Source organism: Argentina anserina, chromosome 3, assembly GCF_933775445.1.
Source record: "Argentina anserina chromosome 3, drPotAnse1.1, whole genome shotgun sequence".
Classification (NCBI taxonomy): domain Eukaryota; kingdom Viridiplantae; phylum Streptophyta; class Magnoliopsida; order Rosales; family Rosaceae; genus Argentina; species Argentina anserina.
Window position 1 is genome coordinate 1,535,703 of NC_065874.1, and position 22,473 is coordinate 1,558,175.

General features: G+C 36.8%; 2 protein-coding genes across 2 annotated transcripts; both read right to left on the minus strand.

The window, feature by feature from the left end:
* Positions 1 to 1,496: 1,496 nt before the first annotated feature.
* Positions 1,497 to 12,598, minus strand: LOC126789565 (uncharacterized). Its single transcript, XM_050515762.1, has 13 exons — positions 10,461 to 12,598; positions 10,261 to 10,368; positions 9,903 to 10,105; positions 9,601 to 9,811; positions 8,868 to 9,105; positions 8,552 to 8,702; positions 8,136 to 8,432; positions 4,274 to 5,747; positions 3,882 to 4,078; positions 3,569 to 3,779; positions 2,900 to 3,137; positions 2,210 to 2,360; positions 1,497 to 2,084 (listed from the first exon to the last, which is right to left on the minus strand). Exons 1-13 carry the CDS (start codon positions 11,794 to 11,796, stop codon positions 1,782 to 1,784), a joined length of 5,118 nt encoding a protein of 1,705 aa, XP_050371719.1. The 5' UTR covers positions 11,797 to 12,598; the 3' UTR covers positions 1,497 to 1,781.
* Positions 12,599 to 12,863: 265 nt separating this feature from the next.
* Positions 12,864 to 20,678, minus strand: LOC126789568 (uncharacterized). The gene is made up of 15 exons (XM_050515768.1): positions 19,233 to 20,678; positions 19,032 to 19,139; positions 18,734 to 18,927; positions 18,431 to 18,641; positions 17,839 to 18,076; positions 17,612 to 17,762; positions 17,225 to 17,522; positions 16,522 to 16,601; positions 14,770 to 16,000; positions 14,565 to 14,672; positions 14,272 to 14,447; positions 13,972 to 14,182; positions 13,620 to 13,857; positions 13,393 to 13,543; positions 12,864 to 13,279 (listed from the first exon to the last, which is right to left on the minus strand). Exons 1-15 carry the CDS (start codon positions 20,506 to 20,508, stop codon positions 12,974 to 12,976), a joined length of 4,977 nt encoding a protein of 1,658 aa, XP_050371725.1. The 5' UTR covers positions 20,509 to 20,678; the 3' UTR covers positions 12,864 to 12,973.
* Between the last annotated feature and the right edge of the window lie 1,795 nt (positions 20,679 to 22,473).

A 22,473-nucleotide genomic window follows, 5' to 3' on the forward strand; every position in this document is an offset into this window, starting at 1 on the left:
TATGATTTGATGCGTGCTAGACTTTACTGTATTTAACTAGCTAATAATTAAATCCACTAAGTTCTCAACCATCAAGATTTGATTTATCAGAAACACTAACAGAGTCCTAAACAGGATTGATTACCTTCTAGGAAAAAAACACAGATCAAACTGGTAATAATTCAACTGTTACGTACATATATATAGTTACCACTAGTCGACTTACTAATGTATACGTAGTTACAGTGAACTTGCTGCTTATAGTTTTCAAAGGACTCGATCCCATGCATACACTCGGCAAAAGCCTGCCCTCTACATCCCATGCGTACTCTCAGAAAATGTGTCTGCAACGCCCAAAGAAGATATATATTCGTGATGATCATCTGGTTCTTGTTGTGCGGGAGCGTAACAAGTATGAGGTATCAGAATGTCACAGCTCCGAAATTAGATAATGATGATGTGATGATGGATGGTATGATGATGGCTTTTGGTATGTTGAAAGGTTGTACATGTGGTTGGGTTGCGGGGAGCACGTCTGCTGCAACAGAAAAAAATGTTCTGCGGCTGGAGCTTCGGCACGGCTTGAAGGGACGGCTCGGAGAGAGAAAACTTAGAATCTATCTCCGAACTGCTGCTCTGCTTTGTGGGGCCGCGGCAAGGCTACTGTCCGCCGGAACTGTGCGACTGTTGGTAGTTATAATTTTCTTTTTTGTGTTTACAATCTGAATTTGGGTTTTTGTAAATTTTGGGATTCAGGAATTCATACAGTATGCTTTGGACAGTGGTGTTGTGATTTGCGATTCAATGATGATGATAGTCAGCGGTGGTGAAATATGAGATTTAGGTTATGGGTGCAAATTCGAAAGATTTAATGGTTTAAATATCACTTATTGATATTGTATCGGTCGATGGATAAAACGATATATCGGTATATATCGGTTTTATCGAATTTACTTATTTCCAATAAAATTATACTTCAATATGTACCAAATAAACTAAAAAAACAGTATTAAGTAAACTAAAGAAAATAAATACTTGATTTTGTGACAATTAAATACACGAACGACACCTAATAATAAAAATAAGTATTTAAAAATAATTATTTAGGCTTGAGATTCATCATATATTTAAAATATATATAAATTAAAAATATATATGAAAAAATCAAAAACATATATAAGTTTTTCAAAAAAATAAAAGAGGAAATAAATATTAAAAAATTAAATAAAAATTGAAAAATAAATAAAAAATCAAAGTTTGACCGATATGTCAGAATTTGACCGATATTTGAACGTTGACCGATATATTCAACCGATATGGCGATATCATATCGTTTTCTAAATATCACCGATATATCTGATATTTAGAACACTGGAAAGATTAAACCTGCTTTGATGCCAAGTAGAAAATAAAAATATGGTATGAGTTTAATATTTCAATGTATTATTCTCCAAGATATATATAGAGGTACAAGTATAATCCTAATAAGAAATCTATACGTATAAGGATAATAAACATTTACATAATATTCTACATCCATTAGTTAGGGTCCAAGAGATTGGTGCACAGTTTTCAACCACACAAAAAAAAAAGAGTTGGCGCCGTACATTTTCCTTTGGTCTGAAAAAGAGCAGAAGTAACAAATACGGAAGCATCATGATTCACCGCAATCTGAACTGATATTATCAAAATTTCAACACCTTGGTTCCCAATCATGTAAAATGATTAAAGCATTGCATAATGTTGGACATGAAATGCAGCTTTATGCATGTACATAATTTTGATGCAAAAATTTGTAGTTATCACCGCCCTTCTATTACTGTTATGGTAGCTTCATCTCCGGAAAAAAGAGTTTTCACATACTGTGGTTGAGGAGGAGAGACGGCGTTGTGGATAGTGAATATAGGCCGCATTGGTTGTGGAATGTCTTTGTTACTACTTAGCATGAGAACTACTTCTGGCATGTTTGGCCTATCCGCAGCATTGTCTTGTACACAAAGAAGCCCAATCTGCAAGCATCTCATTACTTCTGACGATGAATATAAATCACCCAATACTTCATCTACTAACTCCAATCCCCTGCCTTGACTACATAGATGCCATGCCTGAGAAAGTAGGAATGTGATGGCTAAAATTGTTAGAATAATGTATTTAGCTTGTTAAATATTATTTATACCATACGAAAGAGACTGCTGAAAAAATTAAGATGAGATGTAGTTCGTGAACGTACATAAGCAAGGAGGCTTGGTAGTTGGTCATTGTAATAAAAACTGTTATTCTTCCTACTACTTATAATCTCCAACACCAAAACTCCGAAACTATAGACATCAGATTTTTCAGAAAATATACCTCCCATGGCATATTCTGGAGACATGTAGCCACTGCACAGGAAATTTGTCAGCAATTTTGATGAACTTTTATGGTTATGAATTTTATACTAATGCCAAAACCAAAACACCACCATGGCAGGCGCGGAGCTCCCCCCCCCCCCCCCCACACCACACACACACACGCGATATTTGTCTAAGTTGATTAACATGTAAGAAAATTGCAATATTGAATGCTTTTCATGCTCGACTCCCGTATGCAGCACGTTTGTTTTTAATTGTCCAATGTCTTCTTTCTTAATTCCACTGTCTATAGCTTTCTTTTGCAGAATTGTTAAGTTGGTATTAATTTTAGCTGATTTTTTTTTCTCAACCTTCTTTAAAAAAATGTATCGTTTCAACCCCAAATTCGAGCCCACCCAAGCTTAGAATCCTGGATCCGCCCCTGCACCATGGCATAATATAAATGACAAAGGGAACAGAAGTTCATCCGATCTCTCAATTAATTCAGTGTATGATTATGAATGACTGAATATAACACCAGAACTAAAGCTGTAACAGAAACATGTCCAAGAAAAGGAAAATGAACTTACCGTGTTCCCACAACTTTCTGAGTATTTTCTAGATTCTGTGTCCCACGAACAATTCGCGCCAATCCAAAATCAGAAATTTTTGGATTCATTTTCTCATCTATGAGAATATTGCTGACCTTTAGATCTCTATGTATTACCTTCAAACGAGAATCATGATGAAGATAAAGAAGTCCTCTAGCAACACCCTGTATAATAACGAATCGTCTAGCCCAATCAAGCTCTGTGCTTCTCGACAGATCTAATCAACGCAAAACATTGGAAATGTAAGCACCCATCCTATGCATTTGACAATGAATTCACTGATCATGAAAAACATTTTTATCATTTGGTTACCAAAATTGGTCTTGTTTAACATTGTTTTCCAAGGAAATAAAGAACTGAACTGTACTCACAGAATATGCAATTTCTGTTGATTTTACAAGTTATGAGCAGTATATATGAGGGGCCTAGATGCTTAATTGTCTAACCATTGAACATAAGTGTAGGATTTTTTTGCTTCCCTGATTAATTAGTATATGAACCCATTGAAAGCTACATTACTAGGCAATAGTATTGCCAAATCTAATCTTACTTTCTGAAAAAATCATTTTAGTGTTTAAAGATTACTAATTATTGAACATTTCTGACAGAGATAAAAAAGAGAAATTGTCAAGTGCAGTGAGAACTAACCAAACAAAAGGGTATCCAAGCTTTTGTTTTCCACGAATTCATAAATTAGTAACTTTTCATCCTCTGTGACACAGCATCCCATGATCTTAACAAGATTTTTGTGTTGAAGTTTGGAGATCAACAAAATCTCATTCTTGAACTCTTCTACTCCTTGTCCTGAGCTACGAGATAGTCTTTTTACTGCTATTTCCTTCCCTTCCGGTAGCTCACCCTACACAAGAGGTACCCAAGTTAGTTACTGCACCATTGTACGTATCTACTAGTTAATACAACTTTGTTCGGGGCCATCATGAAACAAATATTAGAAACTAACCTTATAGACAGGGCCAAATCCTCCTTCCCCGAGCTTGTTTGTGGAGCTGAAATTGTTTGTTGCAATTAAAATGCTATCAAAATCATAAATAAATTGCTCTGACCGATCGTGCTCTCTTATATATTCTAGAAGAATGTCTCTTGAAGTCTCCATTACATCCATGGACTCAAATGACTTAGCTGTTAGTTCAATGTTTCCTGTAAATACAGCACACTTACAGAGTCAAAATGCAACCAAAAAATTGTTAGATCACCGGCAAATAAGCTTATAGTAAAAAGTTCTTACTGACTACTACATACTAGAGAGAGAGAGAGAGAGAGAGAGAGAGAGAGAGAGAGAGAGAGAGGAAATCATGGCTTAATGTAATTATAACTCTATACAAAAACTCTCACCCTTCTTTCTAGCTAAGAATCTGCGCCAACCGAACACTGTGGAACCCAGAATACAAATGGAAAAAATAGCTATGAGGCTGACAATTAGCTTTGTCCGCTTTTCTTCACCTGAATCTGTGTGCGCTAGCCGAATAAAAAGATCTTCACCGCCAGAGATGAACTCCTGTACATCAGTGAGGTCTTTGGACCAAACTAAACACCCTATGTCAACAATATAAGCATAAGCCAGACAAGAACAATTAGTCAAGCAATGTGTCCTACAATCCTCATCATTGTATAAAGATGACAAATATTCATGAAAATCAGGGATTTTGGAGTTCTCCATCTTCCAAAACTGATCTTTCTTCTCCATTGATGAGACTGATGTATTTGTCTGTCTCTCACAAGACAATTTGGTTTGCCTCACACAACCTCCTGTCCAGTTTCCTTTGCTCCATTCTTTGTCTGACTTAGGTTCGAACCCTTTCAAACACTGGCAAACTGGAGGGTCAGAAGCTTTGCAGAACCCAAAAGATCCACAGGCTCCATAACTTTCACACGCATTCATTGGCGCAGCATAATTAAGATACCAATTTTCGCCATTTTCCGAAAGCATAAGCTTGAAGATTCCATCAGAAGATATGTCCATATATGCATAACCTTTTTCATAGAAACTGTAGAAGAAATTCCTTGTTCCCTGTCTGAAATTATCTTCTAATTCAAAGCCACTTAGATATTGAGTACTCATTTCAGGTATACCAACAAACTTTGATTTATCCCACGGACCACTTCTCCAGCGGGGAGTTGATCCCTCTTTCCAGATGAACACTTGTGTTGGCATCTGTGCTGACAATCCAAGCGAGAATAACCCAGTTGATGGATCATTTTCACCTTTCCATGATGTCAACAAATTCCAGTTACCAGTATTACTATCAAATCCAAGCAACATACTTGGCAGAAGTGAGTCACTAGGATGATCAAAAGACTGCCACAATTGAGCTCCCATGTCATCCTTGAGAACAAAGGTTCCATTGTCAAAAAGAACTGCAGCTGAACCATTAGTTGACACTGAAACATTGGTTGACCAGACAGAACTCTGATTCCCATCTACCAGCTCCAGATTTCCATTGCTGCCGATTCTCAAAGTGGCCAAGGTGTCTGTAACTGCAAGGGGCTTTTCTCTGTTAGCCACCCATACAATTTTCCGAGGAAATATACTTTTGTGCCACAACCCCACATACATGTTAGCAGAACTATTAGGACTAAAGAATCCTAATTCGAAAACCTGGTTAGGAGAAACTAGAGTTTGTCTCTGTGCCAATGGCTGTGAAGAAGTAATATTATATACTTCAGCCCAGCATTGTGGCAGAAGCAAGATGAAGATGAATAGTAATAACATGGACGAATTTAAAACACCAACACTATTGGTATCAACACCTATTGGCATCTTGATAGAAAGATCAACAAAATAATGACAATCATGAACAGGTGTTGAAATTCAGAAGCAGAACTTCATTAACTGAACATGACAAATATGCATGCACAAAGGGTGTTGATTTCAAGTGGGATGGATAATTGAATTTCGCAACTAAGACAGCTTATATAAAGTTCTGTATAAGGGCAGTTACGTTGATACAAATTTGAATTTTCTTAGTGAACTTTCAATAGACTAACTGAAATTTAAAAACAAATTGGACTAACCGAAATTTATCAATTTTTTTCCTATTAAGAAATTCTGTCAATCTGTTGAAAGTTATAACCAGAAATCTTTGAATAACCCTGGATATCTGCAAAAAAAATGAAACAATTCTTAGGTTCCTCGTGGAGCCAGATTGACTTCAGGAGATCATTTGACTAGGTAAACATAGTTATAATCAAAGAACCAATTCAAATGGGCAGTTGATATGCACACACACTGACACACTAAGAGTCCCATTATCATCCACTCATTAGAATAAGAGTGTTGCTAAATGTACCCAACAAATTTCTAGGTGTACCCAGCAAAACAAAAAATTTCCCAACAATTTCCTATTTTATCCTTGAAGTTAGAACCCAGAAACAATTTGGATAAAGGAGAAGGGATGACAACTCAAAAAGCACCTCAGTCCTTTAAGAACCCAGATAGAGTTTCTTATCCAGAGAAGGATCCTATACTTCATTGTTGGTAGAATTACTAATGAGTTTAGTTGATTATCGATAACAAACAATCATCTCTCTTAATTAAGTTTTCAAGTTAGAAGTGAAGAACTATAGAAGTGCTTTTTTAAATATCAGGTCCTGCATGTGATGAACAAACAGTTTATCCCAAACTGTGCACGGCAACGTTCTAATCTTCGGCTCCTTTTACCAGACTCGTGAGGGAATGTTGTTATGGCTTAATTATCCATTATTCATCACGCTGAACAAATTATATGCTCCATCATTTCACAGATGAGGCATGCAATAAGTTTAAAAAACATCCTGCTCTATATTACGGATTTTTCTGGACTTGCCGGTGTACTTGAATCATCCAATCAACAAAAATGTGACATAAGAACTGTAGAAGTGCTTACTTTGCAAGATGAATAACCATAATGATCTCACTGATTAAATTTAAACAACAATTTTATTGATGGGTGCATTTTTCTGCCTGCTTTTGCTGGGTTTATAAAGGGGAAAAATGGGAAAATTTTACATAATATTCTAGGGCCAGGTGTGCTTTAGAAATTTGTTTGGTACATTTAACAGCACCCTTAGAATAAATGCAAACGAAATGTAAGAATGGCACAAAACAATTGGGATGAACTTAACAAACACGAAGAGTCAGGCTCTGGTGTATAAAAGTGAGCCAGTTGAAAACTTGAGCTGTAACACTGTTAAAACACAGACCATAGATATGGCCCACATTTCACTATCTTCTATGGTCGCTATCAAAATTTCAACTGTAAATATGATTTAGTATTGAGAAAAAGAATTGGAGTTTAAGCTAATTAAAAATGCACCATAGAACAGTATGATATTGTCATCATGATAAGATTACGTATAAAGAAATAAATCCAAAAGTAAGGTGCTAAGAATGGAATCATCCAATTGGGCACAAGAAAAGTTCAGAAAAAGTAAATTACATTCAACCAACATATTCTCCATAGAGTAATTCTTATTCCTCAGTCCCTTACCTAAACCAATCAATCTTTATCTATCAAAATATGCACCGAACAACATAAATCATAACTACAATCATCATGAAAAATAGCTCATAAGGCAAAACCATATAGAAGCAGAGATTGATGCAAAAGACCTATAACTTCCAATGTCCTGATGCTTGCAAAGGTGAAAAAGATCCCAAAAAAGGGTCTAGTGGGTAACAATCAAATAAAACTGCAATGTTAAACTTATAATAATTCATTAGAAGTACAGTAGTGAACAAGAATCCAACATACCTGAAATGAATCAAGAGAAGTGAGACTAGGTTTCTGGTGGAGACTAAACAAATATAAAGAAAGGAATAGAAAAGAAACTCAGCAAGCTGCATTTCATCCCTGAAACAGAAGCAGAAGAGACTGCCTTTCCTCTAGTGCAAGCTAGGGTCACTGCTTGAGAGAGAACACATGGCCGGTCGGCACCCCTAAGCAGCCATGGAGGGATTTTCCTCATAATTTCTCTTATTCTCAGCTCACCAATATAAACCAAGTTTTATTGACATATAGAGGGTGTTCATTTCAGAGAATTATAGTTTTTATTTTTCTTTGGGAGCACGGATAATCTGGCATCATGCTACATAAGCCTATAGGCTTTAGTCATATATGCAATTGTTGACTTGTATGAAGTCATTCATTGTAAAAACATCATCAATATTACAAAACAAGCTGTGATACCATTCTGATGCAACAGTTGCAAGTGCTTATCGTCCTTCCATTACTGTAATGGTAGCTTCGTTTGTCAAGAAAGTATTTTCACATTGAGGTCGAGGAGATGACAGTGAGTTCTGGAAAGTGAATACAGGAAGCTTAGGTTGTGGACCATCTTTGTCACTACTTAGCATCACAACTATATCCCCCATAGTTGGCCTATCCGCACCACTGTCCTGTACACAGAGAAGCCCAATATGCACACATCTCATTACTTCTGATGAGGAATATGAATCGCCCAATATTTCATCTATTAGCTTCAGTCCCCTGCCTTCGTTCCACAAATTCCATGCCTGATAATATTAAAATTATTTTATCTTCATATATATGGTTTCAGCCTTTCAGGTATATATGCAAGGAACTGCTCAGAAAACCACAATTTTACATTACAAGATAGAGTATAAAAACTTACATAGGCTAGAAACCCCAGCTCTTGGTCATCTAAGCAGAAGCTGGTATTCTTCTGGCCGCTAATAATCTCCAATATCAAGACCCCAAAACTGTAGATGTCAGATTTTTCAGAAAAAATCCCACCCATCGCATACTCCGGAGATATGTAGCCACTGCACAACCAACTAATTAGTATATATCTGATGAAATGGCTTATTTTAGTTTCTGATTTTCAAGAAAAATACCACACTACTAATCTGCAGGCAAACATGCCAATTTTACAAGTACATTATCTTTCCTGACACTATGTAAGAATATACGAAAGAAATGAATCTTACCGTGTGCCCACAACCTTCAGAGTATTTTCTAGGTTCTGCGTTCCTTCTACTATGCGTGCCAATCCAAAATCTGAAATTTTTGGATTCATTTTTTCATCCAAGAGAATGTTGCTTACTTTCAGATCTCTATGTATTACCTTTAAATACGAATCATGATGCAGATAAAGTAGCCCTCTAGCAACCCCCTGAATGATATTAAAGCGGGTGGCCCAGTCAAGCATTGCTCTTCTTGTTGGATCTGATCAGATAATTAATACTATTAGTATGTAAACTATGTGATTTACTGTTCTGTTGATATAAATTATTAGTAAAGGTTAAGAGTTGGAACTACACACAGATTAAACTTAGAAGCGATGCCCAGAATTACCAGCACAGACTGAACTGAACATGCATAGGCATATCACAGCACAGTGCAGTATTAACAGTTGAAATCATACAATATGCAGGGCTAGTGCCTAACACAGTTTGTTTGTGCATTAGAATCCATCTTTTCAAATTCATTTTAATGAGTTTTTATAAATAGCTTAATGGTAGCAGGCATTTTTATTTCCAACTTCCAAGTATAGATCTTGCTTGACTGATATCTTCTTCTTTTTTTCATATTGTTAAGAAAACAAGACAAAAAGAAGGCATTTAAAGTTAACTAAAAGTTTTTCAAGGTCTGTTTATTCAAAGAACAAGATAGCCCAAGAAAAGGAACTGCATCCAAAGCATAAAGAGGAGTGAAACTAACCAAATAGAAAAGTATCCAGGCTTTTGTTAGGCATGAACTCATAAATCAGTAACTTCTCATCATCATTAATGCAACAACCCATGATCCTAACAAGATTTTTGTGTTGAAGATTGGAGATCAACAACATTTCATTCTTGAACTCGTCAATGCCTTGTCCTGAGCTACTAGCTAGCCTTTTCACTGCTATATCTTTGCCTTCTTCTAGGACACCCTGACATGAGATCCAGAAATTAATTATCGCATTCAAGTCTGATTCCTGTACCTGTTGCAAAGCTGAATTATTCTTCAAATAATATAATTACCTTATAAACTGGACCAAAGCCACCCTGCCCTAATTTATTTGTGATGCTAAAATTATTCGTAGCTATTAATATGGTATCAAAATCATAGATCAAAAGCTCTGATAGATCATGCTTTCCAATATATTCCCGAAGAGCGTCTCTTGAAGACTGAAATGTATTAGTCGACCCAAAATGCCGCCTTGATGTTTTGATGTGTCCTGATTCTGGAAATGTGATCAAGAAACACTGTATCAGACAAAACCAATAAAAGATGTGTTTATCAAAATAGTAAATATGCCAGCTATGCACCCAAGTCATAACATTTCATTGTTACATCCAAACGGTAAAGGCAGAACCCCCTCACATCTGATTCTCTTACCCTTTTTGTTAGCCCGCAACCTGTGCCAACCAAATACTATGGCAACCAAGATACTGACAGAACAAATCGCTGTAAGGCTGGCAATTAAGTTTATTGGTTTTCCTTCATCTGTAGAAAGAGGAATTTTCATTACAAACGCGAGCATGAGTAGGCAAGAAAAGATACAGCTAAAAGTTATGCAAGAAATATAAAATAACTACCTAGTTCAGCGTGTGCTAGGCGAACAAAAAGATCTTCTCCACCAGAGGAAAACTGTTGTATATCAATAAGATCTTTGGACCAAACCAAGCACCCTATTTTATTAACAAATGCATAAGCGAGGCAAGAGCAATTATTCAGGCACCGTATCTTGCAATCATCAGGAGTATTTTCAGCATCTAAAGGTGTTACAATTAATTCATGCGAATCTGGTACTTTCGACCTTGCAATCTTCCAAAACCCATCATTATTTTGTTTTGTACTTGATGAGATGGACTTCCCTGTCTCCCTATCACAAAACAATTTGATTTGCCTACCACATCCTCTTGTCCAATTTCCTTTGCTCCACTCACCATCCGACTTTGGTACATACCCTTTCAAACACTTACAGATTTGAGAGTCAGAAGCTTTACATACCCCAAAAGGTCCACATGCTCCATAATAGTCACATGGAGTATATGGTGTTTCCCAGTTAAGAAACCAGTTCTTGCCACTTTCTGAAAGCATGAGATCTGCTATTCCTTCTGAAGAGATGCTAAAATAGGATGTAGTATAGTCAAAAAAACTATAAGAGAAATACTTGGATCCCTTTATCACATTATCACTTAGGCTGAATGCAGTTTGATATCGATCATCCATTACTGGTACACCAGTGAACTTTGACCTATCCCATGGGCCACTGCGCCAGCGGGGAGTTGATCCATTGATCCAAATGAACACTTGTGATGGCGTCTCACGGGTGAGTCCAACCACATATATCCCAGTTGATGGATCACTCGCACTTTTCCAAGAAGTCAAGAACTGCCTCTTTCCTGATTTACTATCATATCCTAGCAGCTGGCTTGGTAGGAGTGTGTCACAAGGGTAATTAAAGCTCTCCCATAAATTGGCTCCAGCCTCATCTCTGAGAACAAAGTTTCCAGTGTCTAAAAGAACTGCAGATGAAATATTAGACGGCGCTGAGATATTCGTTGACCAAACAGGATTCTTCTTCCCATCTACGAGCTCCAGATTCCCATTGCTTCCAATTCTCAAACTAGCCAAGGTATCATCAACTGCAAGGGGAGTTTCTCTGTTAGCCACCCACAAAACTTTATGAGGAAATATACTCTTGTGCCATAACCCCACATACTTATTAGCAGACTTATTAGGACTGAAAAATCCCAATTCGAAAACTTGGCTAGGAGAAACTAGATTCTGTCCCTGTGGTAATGGCTGTGAAGAATTTATATCATAAACTTCAGCACAAAACCGTGACGGAAGTAAGCTGAAGATGAACACGAAAAATGTGGCAGAATCAAAAAGATTAGCACATTTGCTTTGAACACCCATTGGCATCCAAGTTTATGTCATACAAATAACACCATTAATTAGACGCTGGGTATTGGATGACACACTCAGAAGCAACCCTCTGTTAACAGAACATAACAGCTATTGATTTGACAGCTAAACATGTTCTGCTTAAACATGGTACCCAATATTTAAGTGTAATTGTCAACGAACTAAGCAACACATTACTTTGTTTCTCCCAAGTTGAAGTTTTTAAATGAGGCTACCACTCACTCTAGCTTAATTTCTGTTTTAAGTAATGCAATCTTTCAGTTTGATATATATAAGAACAAAAAAAGTCAACTTCAATGAGTTCAATCACACATAAAGCTCAATCCTTTTCTAATGGAGAATGTTGAATCACACATAGGTAAAGTGAACAAGAACTAAAAGTACCTGAGAAGTTTTACTAAGAGTACCTGAGAACTAAAAGTGAACATCGATACAGTTAGGCTCTGATGCACAAACGTAAGTCAGTAAATACATTAAGCTGTACAGTCCACATTTCACTATCTTCTTTGGTTGCTTTCACATTGATACATGATTAAAACTGTGAAAAAGAATTGAAATTTAAGGTGAAGGAAGCAAAGAACCGTATGGGTTGTCATCTTGAAACAGACCCAGATTACATTGAAGGAAATGAATCCAAAAATAAGGTTCCAGGAACAGGAACCCTCAATGGAATCATCTGCTTTCAGTTCAGTTCAGCACAAGAGAAACTTGGAAAGAAGTAAAACCAATACAGTCAACATGTATCCGAAAAAAAGGAACTCAAAAATTACTAATTATGGCAATGACCGGCCATGTAGATAAGTACCTGACGGCGGTGTCCGGCCAAGTAAATCCTCCGGAGAGTCATTAGAGAAGACACTTCTGTTTCAGTTTGACTGTTCTTTTTTGTTTTTTACTTGTCTTACCCCAAATTCCAAGTAGGCCTGTTATTATAATATCATTTCGAGTTTGGGCTGGGTGGCTAAGGTCCAGTTTCCTTAATTTGGACCCAGGACTCTTATCCAACCCAAAGATTGAGAGAGAGAGAGAGAGAGAGAGAGAGAGAGAGAGAGAGAGAGAATTTGTTCAAACGTCAAACTACTGAAACTAGTGTAAAGCGGGAATACATTGATATACATATATATAATTTCTTGACATAAAAGGCATCATGCTAGAGCAAACAGTTTACTAACACTTATCGTCCTTCAATCATTGTAATGGTAGCTTCATTTGTGGAGGAACTAGTATTTTCAAACTTAGGTTGTGACTGAGGAACTGAGTTTTGGATGGTGAATACAGGCCTCACCGGCTGCGGACCACTTATGTCACTACTCAGCAAAGAAGCAACATCCGCCATGGTAGGCCGATCTGTAGCACTGTCTTGCACACACAAAAGACCAATCTGCATGCATTTCAGTACTTCATTCGAAGAATATGAATTACTCAATACGACATCCGACACCAACTCCAGTCCCCGGCCTTCATTCCAAAGCTTCCATGCCTGAAAATATGAACTTATGTCACAGGCTGCATGAAATATGTTTATTAACTTGTCAAGACCTTAACTATGTCGACAATTAATGGATTATATTAGGATCTAGAGAATGGACTTACATAAGCAAGGAAGCTTAGATGTTGGTCATATAAATAAAAGCTGGTGTTCTTTATGCCGCTTATAATCTCCAGTACCAAGACACCGAAGCTGTAGACATCAGATTTTTCCGAGAAGATTTCATTCATGGCATACTCCGGAGACATATAGCCACTGCACAACAAAAACATTAGTACGTATCTGACAAAATTGTTTATTTTGATTTCTGGCTTAAAGAACTGATTCTCACCGTGTTCCAACAACCTTCTGAGTATTTTCTAGACTTTGTTTTTCTTCAACCATACGTGCCAATCCAAAATCTGAAATTTTTGGGTTCATATTTTCATCCAAGAGAATGTTACTTACTTTTAAATCTCTATGTATCACCTTCACATAGGAATCATGATGGAGATAAAGAAGCCCTCTAGCAACACCCTGAATAATATTAAACAGCGTTGTCCAATCAAGCACTGTTCTCTTCAGAGGATCTAATCAAATATTCAATGGAGCCAGTTAGAGTATATTGATTGTACTCATATTCATTTTCAAATTATAAACTTCAATTTTTTTTGAGTATCCATGATCCAGGTAGTGAAACTAACCGAATAGAAAAGTGTCCAAGCTTTTGTTTGGCAAGAATTCGTAAATCAATAACTTCTCATCCTCTTTAACACAGCAACCCATCATCCTTACAAGGTTTTTGTGTTGGAGATTGGAGATCAACAACATCTCATTCTTGAACTCTTCGACACCTTGTCCTGAACTACTAGATAGTCTCTTTACTGCTATTTCCTTCCCTTCGGGTAGCATCCCCTGCACGATGTCCACAATTAGTCATTCGATGCATAATCATATCTTGAACCTTAAGACATGCTATATGTGTATTTTAGGAAAGAAAATACCTTGTAAACTGGGCCAAAGCCTCCTTGCCCGAGTTTGTTTGTGATGCTGAAGTTGTCTGTGGCGATTAATATGCTATGAAAATCATATATCTTTAGCTCTGCAAAATCATGTTTTCCTATATATTCTCGAAGATCGACTCTATGTTCCAAGCGTTGTGCTGTTGATTTGATGTATCCTGATTTTGGGAATGGTACTATCAAACTCAGAATTGGAACAGAACAAAATTTGGGTGACTGACAGTATAAATACTAATGAAGTTTAAATAATTGACTTCCTCATCAAATTCTCTTACGCTTTTGGTTAGCCCGCCATCTGTGCAAACTGAAGACTACAGCCACCAAGATGATCATAAATCCAATAGCTGTAAGGCTGCCAATTAACTTTATTGGCTTTTCTTTACCTGGAGAAAACAAAAACAAAAATTTTAAACTCAAATAACATACAAATACAAATAAGACTAGTGATGTAAGAAGTGTGCAATAGCTACTATCATTTACCTAGTTCTGACTCTGCCAGGCGGACATAAAGATCTTCTCCAAGAGATGGAAACTGTTGAATATCAATAAGGTCCTTGTACCAGACCAAACACCCGATGTTGTTAACATAAGAAAACGCAAGGCAAGAACAATTGTTCAGGCACTTTATCTTGCAGTCCTCAAACATGTCTACAGATACAGAACTGACGTATTCATGAAAATCGGGTACTTTTAATCTTTCCATCTTAAAAAACCCATCCTTTCCTTTTGTTGAGACTGATACATTAGGAGGCGTCTCACAAGACAAGTTTGTTCGTCTCACACAACCTTGGGTCCAGTTTCCTTTTCTCCATTCCTCATTTGACTTGGGTCTAAACCCTTTCAAACACTTGCAGAGTGGAGATTCAGAAGCTTTGCAAACTCCAAACGGTCCACATGCGCCATAAACGTCACAAGGGTTTAACAATGAGTCCCATCCAAGATACCAGTTCTTGCCACTTTCTGAAACAAAAGTTCTCGCTATTCCTTCTGAAGATATGTCTACATATCCAATGAAACCTGGAAAACTATCAAAACTAAAGGAGTAATACCTTGTTCCCTGTGTCTCATTATCAACCAGACTAGCTGGATTTTGATATTGAGAATTCTTGGTGGGTATACCAATAAACTTTGATTTATCCCATGGCCCACTTCTCCAGTGGGGAGTAGATCCATTAATTCGAATGAACAATTGCGCCGACAACTCTGCTGACAGTCCGAACAAGGATATCCCCGGTGATGGATCATTTTCACTTCTCCAAGATGACAAGAAATTTTGTGTACCAGAACTTCTATCATATCCCAACAACATACCAGCAAGTAGTGAGTCACTAGGATTATTAAAACTCTCCCACATAACATCTCCCATGACATTTTTGACAACAAAGTTTCCATTATCTAAGAGAACTGCAGATGAACAATTAGAGATATTAGCTGACCAGACATAACTCTGCTTGCCATCTACAAGCTCCAAGTTCCCATTGCTGCCAAATCCCAAAGTAGCCAAAGTGTTTGTAGCTGCAAGAGGACTTACTCTATTAGCCACCCATACATATTTACGAGGAAATAAACTTTTGTGCCACAACCCCACATACTTATTAGCAGAATTGTTTGGACTGAAGAAGCCTAATTCGAATATTAGGCCAGGAGAGACTACAGTTTGTCCCTCTGCTAATGGGTGTGAAGGAGTTATGTTATATACTTCCACGCCATACTGTAATGGAAGCAAACTAAAGATGAATAAGAAAAACAAACCCAGTTGCAACATCGCTACTTAAAAAATGTTTCGCAGAAGAACAATCTCAATAATTTTCTGTTTCACAAGGATAGCTCCTAATTCAAGTAGTAAGGCACCTTGTCCACACAGAACTTCACTTATACAAGGTAATTAAGAACAATCTATGACAACTCTGCCAAGGCTTCCAAAGTCATGGCAGACAAATTTGACATTATGTTGAGATGTTAACATCTCAGTAACATACAAACAATCTTCTCTATGTTTTCTTGTCAAATGCTGTCAACCACACAATCAACAATTGAGGAAAAAATAATTAAACTAGTAAAGGAAGCAAATTCCATCCCATAAGAGAGACCAGAATGCATGCAAAGAAATCATCTGTAGGTAAATTCAGCACCAAAGAAATCAAGGAAAAGTGAAAAATGAAAAACCCAGTTAATAACTTAATATCACTCAAGAGTCATGACTAAACCCAATGAAGCTATAAATGAACCAACCATAAACCCACCATCAACATCATGACAGATAGCTGGAATAAAACCCAGTAGAACTTGATGTAAAAGATTGAAACTTTGCACTGTTCAGATATTTTTCAGTAGAAACAATTTACCTAAAAGGGGTCAAGTCGACGGAAATGAGAGCAAATGATCTGGCTCTTCTTCTTCTTCTTCTTCTTCTTCTTCTTCTCTCACATCGCAGAATGTTTAGTTGCACCAGAATCTAAAGTTTCTTATTGATACAAAAAAAAAACTTTTTAATCTTTTTATCTCTTGGGGATTTGGGGTGCGACTGTAAAACTGGTCCTCATATTTACAAGTTCAGACATAAAACTTCTCACACAACCAGTTGTCAAAATGCAAAAGCACTAGCTGATAGATGTCAACGGTCATTATATTCTCAACATGTCAGAAGATCAATACTTTTAGCATTTCGTCATTTAGTCAAATATTTGATTTGGAGAGCAAGTCACATTTCTGAAAATTAGCTCATATAGGTTTCTAGAGATTATACGCAATAATTAGAGCAATTGAATATAATTCAGTAGTCCAATAAGTTTTGTTACTACAAGAGATGAATCTTTTCAACACAAAGTATTTCCTACCCCAAAGATAATGGGGGTTATTGCTTACATGGTTACACACTAACACCTTCAGTTTCACCAGAAGGCATTGCATTGTAACATATCGTATGTTACTTAACGTCCTTCAATCATAGTAATGCTAGCTTCGTTTTTGGAGGAATTAGTATTCTCAGAGTGTGGTTGAGGATGATAAGCTGAGTTTTGGATAGTGAATACAGGCCGCTTAGGTTGTGGATCATCTTTCTCGCTACTTAGAATTGAAGCTACGTCCACCATGGTTGGTCTATCCGCAGCATTGTCTTGTACACAAAGAAGCCCAACATGCACGCATGTCATTACTTCTGATGAGGAATATAGATCACATAATACTTCATCTACTAGTTCCAGTGTCCTGCCTTCATTCCACAAGTTCCATGCCTGAAAATCAATCTCATTAGTAATTGTTAAGACTTGTTAAATCCCAAAGTTATAGCAATTACATTAGGTTTCAGAATTGATCAACTTACATAGGCTAGAAAGCCTTGTTGTGTGTTATGTAAACAGAAGCTAGTATTCTTCTTCCCGCTAACAATCTCCAGTACTAAAACTCCAAAGCTGTAGACATCAGACTTCTCAGAAAATATCCCACCCATGGCATACTCCGGAGACATATAGCCACTACACAGCAAAAACATTAGTACGTATCTGACAAAATTATTTATTTTGATTTCTGGTTTGAAAAACTGATTCTCACCGTGTTCCAACAACTTTCTGAGTATTTTCCGAACTTTGTTTTTCTTGAACTATGCGTGCCAATCCAAAATCTGAAATTTTAGGACTCATTTTCTCATCCAAGAGAATGTTACTTACTTTTAAATCTCTATGTATCACCTTCACATGAGAGTCACGATGGAGATAGAGAAGCCCGCTAACAATACCATGAATAATATTAAAGCGTGTAGCCCAATCAAGCACTGCTCTCTTCATCGGATCTAATTAATATTCAATGGGCACAATTAGACTTGTAAATTGTAATGCTATTCTTATTTGACATGAATACTAAATATTGACATGTGTACAAGTAGTGAGACAATACATATCTGAACCGAACATAAACAAAAAGTATTTGGCAGTACTAATGAGATTAAACGAGCAGGCTGAATGTCTTCCTCAGTCAAACTCCTTTTGACTTGACAAATTCAGTTCATGTGAAATTAACATAGTTCTATGCTAGCAAGAAGCCAAGAAGATTTCATGCATCTTCATGTTAAAATGAATATAGGTAAGCATGAGTAAAAACTTTAAAATGCTGCAGCTAAAATAACACACTAGCTAGTGGAACTAACCGAATAGAAAAGTGTCCAAGCTTTTGTTTGGCAAGAATTCGTAAATTAATAACTTCTCATCCTCTTTAACACAGCAACCCATCATCCGAACAAGGTTTTTGTGTTGGAGATTGGAGATCAACAACATCTCATTCTTGAACTCTTCGACACCTTGTCCTGAGCCACTAGATAGTCTCTTTACTGCTATTTCCTTCCCTTCGGGTAGCATCCCCTACACGAAGTCCACAAATTCGTCATTCCATACATATCCACATCTTGAACCTTAAGACATGCAATATATGTTTTTCTTAGGAAAGAAAATACCTTGTAAACTGGGCCAAAGCCTCCTTGCCCGAGTTTGTTTGTGATGCTGAAGTTGTCTGTGGCAATTAATAGGCTATGAAAATCATATATCTTTAGCTCTGCAAAATCATGTTTTCCTATATATTCTCGAAGGCCATCTCTCTGTTCCAAGTGCTGTGTTGTTGATTTCATGTATCCTGATGTTGTGAATGACCCTATAAAATTCAGAATTGGAACATAACAAGATTTGGGTAACTGACAGTGAATTATAAATACTTATGAAGTTTAAATAATTGACTTCCTCATCAAATTCTCTTACGCTTTTGGTTAGCTCGCCATCTGTGCAAACTGAAGACTACACCCACCAAGATGATCATAAATCCAATAGCTGTAAGGCTGGCAATGAGTTTAATTGGATTTCCTTCACCTGGAGAATATATATATATATATAAATCAAATAACATACAAATAGAATTAAGGCTAGTGATGTAAGAGTTGTGCAATAGCTACTATCATTTACCTAGTTCTGAGTCTGCTAGGCGGACATAAAGATCTTCTCCAAAAGATGAAAACTGCTGAATATCAATAAGGTCTTTGAACCAGACCAAACACCCTATGTTATTAACATAAGAATAAGCCAGGCAAGAACAATTGTCAAGGCACTCTATTTTGCAGTCCTCAATCTTGTCCACCGCCACAGAATTCAGATATTCATGAAAATCAGGTACTTTCAATCTTTCCATCATAAAAAAACCATCTGATCTATTTGTGTGCGTCTCACAAGACAAGTTTGTTCGTCTCACACAACCTTGGGTCCAGTTTCTTTTTCTCCATTCCTCATTTGATTTGGGTTTAAACCCTTTCAAACACTTGCAGATTGGAGATTCAGAAGCTCTGCAAACCCCAAACGATCCACAAGAACCATAAATGTCACATGGGTTTTCCGATGCGTCCTCGTCAAGAGACCAGTACGTCTTGCCACTTTCTGAAAGAAAAGGTGTCATTATTCCTTCTGAAGATATGTCAATATATCCAAGGACATTGTCACCTGGAAATCTATCAAAACTGTAGGAGAAATACCTTGATCCTTGTGTCTCGTTATCAACCAGACGACCTGGACTTTGATACTGAGAATTCATCCAAGGTATACCAATAAACTTTGATTCATCCCATGGGCCACCTCTCCAGCGGGGAGTAGATCCATTAATCCAAACGAACACCTGCGCTGGCAAATCTTCTGACAGTCCTCCCAAGAATATCCCCGGTGATGGATCAATTTTACTTTTCCAAGATGTCAAGAAATTCTGTTTACCAGAACTTCTATCATATCCCAACAACATGTTAGGAAGTAGTGTGTCACTAGGATTATTAAAACTCTCCCACATAACAGCTCCTGTAACATTTTTGACAACAAAGTTTCCTTCATCTAAGAGAACGGCGGATGAACAATTAGAGATATTGGCTGACCAGACATAATTCTGTTTGCCATCTACGAGCTCCAGATTCCCATTGCTGCTAAATACCAAAGTAGCCAAGGTGTCTGTAGCTGCAAGAGGACTTGCTCTATTAGCCACCCATACATATTTACGAGGAAATATACTTCTGTGCCACAACCCCACATACTTATTAGCAGAATTGTTTGGACTGAAGAAGCCTAATTCGAATATTAGACCAGGAGAGATGAGAGTTTGTCCCACTGCTAATGGATGTGAATGAGTTATTTTATGTACTTCCACGCCATACTGTAACGGAAGCAAACTAAAGATGAATAAGAAAAACAAACCCAGTTGCAACATCTCTACGTAAAAATGTTTCGCAGAAGAACAATCTCAATAATTTTCTGTTTCACAAGGATAGCTGCTAATTAAAGTAGTAAGGCACCTTGTCCACACAGAACTTCGCTTATACAAGGTAATTAAGAAAAATCTATGACAACTCTGCCAAGGCTTCCAAAGTCATGGCAGACAAATTTGACATTAGATTGAGATGTTAACATCTCAGTAACATACAAACAATCTTCTCTATGTTTTGTTGTCAAATGATGTCAACCACACAATAAACAATTGAGGAAAAAATAATTAAACTAGTAAAGGAAGCAAATTCCATCACATAAGAGAGACCAGAATGCATGCAAAGAAATCATCTCAATAATTTTCTGTTTCACAAGGATAGCTGCTAATTAAAGTAGTAAGGCACCTTGTCCACACAGAACTTCGCTTATACAAGGTAATTAAGAAAAATCTATGACAACTCTGCCAAGGCTTCCAAAGTCATGGCAGACAAATTTGACATTAGATTGAGATGTTAACATCTCAGTAACATACAAACAATCTTCTCTATGTTTTGTTGTCAAATGATGTCAACCACACAATAAACAATTGAGGAAAAAATAATTAAACTAGTAAAGGAAGCAAATTCCATCACATAAGAGAGACCAGAATGCATGCAAAAAAATCATCTCAATAATTTTCTGTTTCACAAGGATAGCTGCTAATTAAAGTAGTAAGGCACCTTGTCCACACAGAACTTCGCTTATACAAGGTAATTAAGAAAAATCTGACAACTCTGCCAAGGCTTCCAAAGTCATGGCAGACAAATTTGACATTAGATTGAGATGTTAACATCTCAGTAACATACAAACAATCTTCTCTATGTTTTGTTGTCAAATGCTGTCAACCACACAATAAACAATTGAGGAAAAAATAATTAAACTAGTAAAGGAAGCAAATTCCATCCCATAAGAGAGACCAGAATGCATGCAAAGAAATCATCTCAATAATTTTCTGTTTCACAAGGATAGCTGCTAATTAAAGTAGTAAGGCACCTTGTCCACACAGAACTTCGCTTATACAAGGTAATTAAGAAAAATCTGACAACTCTGCCAAGGCTTCCAAAGTCATGGCAGACAAATTTGACATTAGATTGAGATGTTAACATCTCAGTAACATACAAACAATCTTCTCTATGTTTTGTTGTCAAATGCTGTCAACCACACAATAAACAATTGAGGAAAAAATAATTAAACTAGTAAAGGAAGCAAATTCCATCCCATAAGAGAGACCAGAATGCATGCAAAGAAATCATCTCAATAATTTTCTGTTTCACAAGGATAGCTGCTAATTAAAGTAGTAAGGCACCTTGTCCACACAGAACTTCGCTTATACAAGGTAATTAAGAAAAATCTATGACAACTCTGCCAAGGCTTCCAAAGTCATGGCAGACAAATTTGACATTAGATTGAGATGTTAACATCTCAGTAACATACAAACAATCTTCTCTATGTTTTGTTGTCAAATGTTGTCAACCACACAATAAACAATTGAGGAAAAAATAATTAAACTAGTAAAGGAAGCAAATTCCATCCCATAAGAGAGACCAGAATGCATGCAAAGAAATCATCTCAATAATTTTCTGTTTCACAAGGATAGCTGCTAATTAAAGTAGTAAGGCACCTTGTCCACACAGAACTTCGCTTATACAAGGTAATTAAGAAAAATCTGACAACTCTGCCAAGGCAGACAAATTTGACATTAGATTGAGATGTTAACATCTCAGTAACATACAAACAATCTTCTCTATGTTTTGTTGTCAAATGCTGTCAACCACACAATAAACAATTGAGGAAAAAATAATTAAACTAGTAAAGGAAGCAAATTCCATCCCATAAGAGAGACCAGAATGCATGCAAAGAAATCATCTCAATAATTTTCTGTTTCACAAGGATAGCTGCTAATTAAAGTAGTAAGGCACCTTGTCCACAC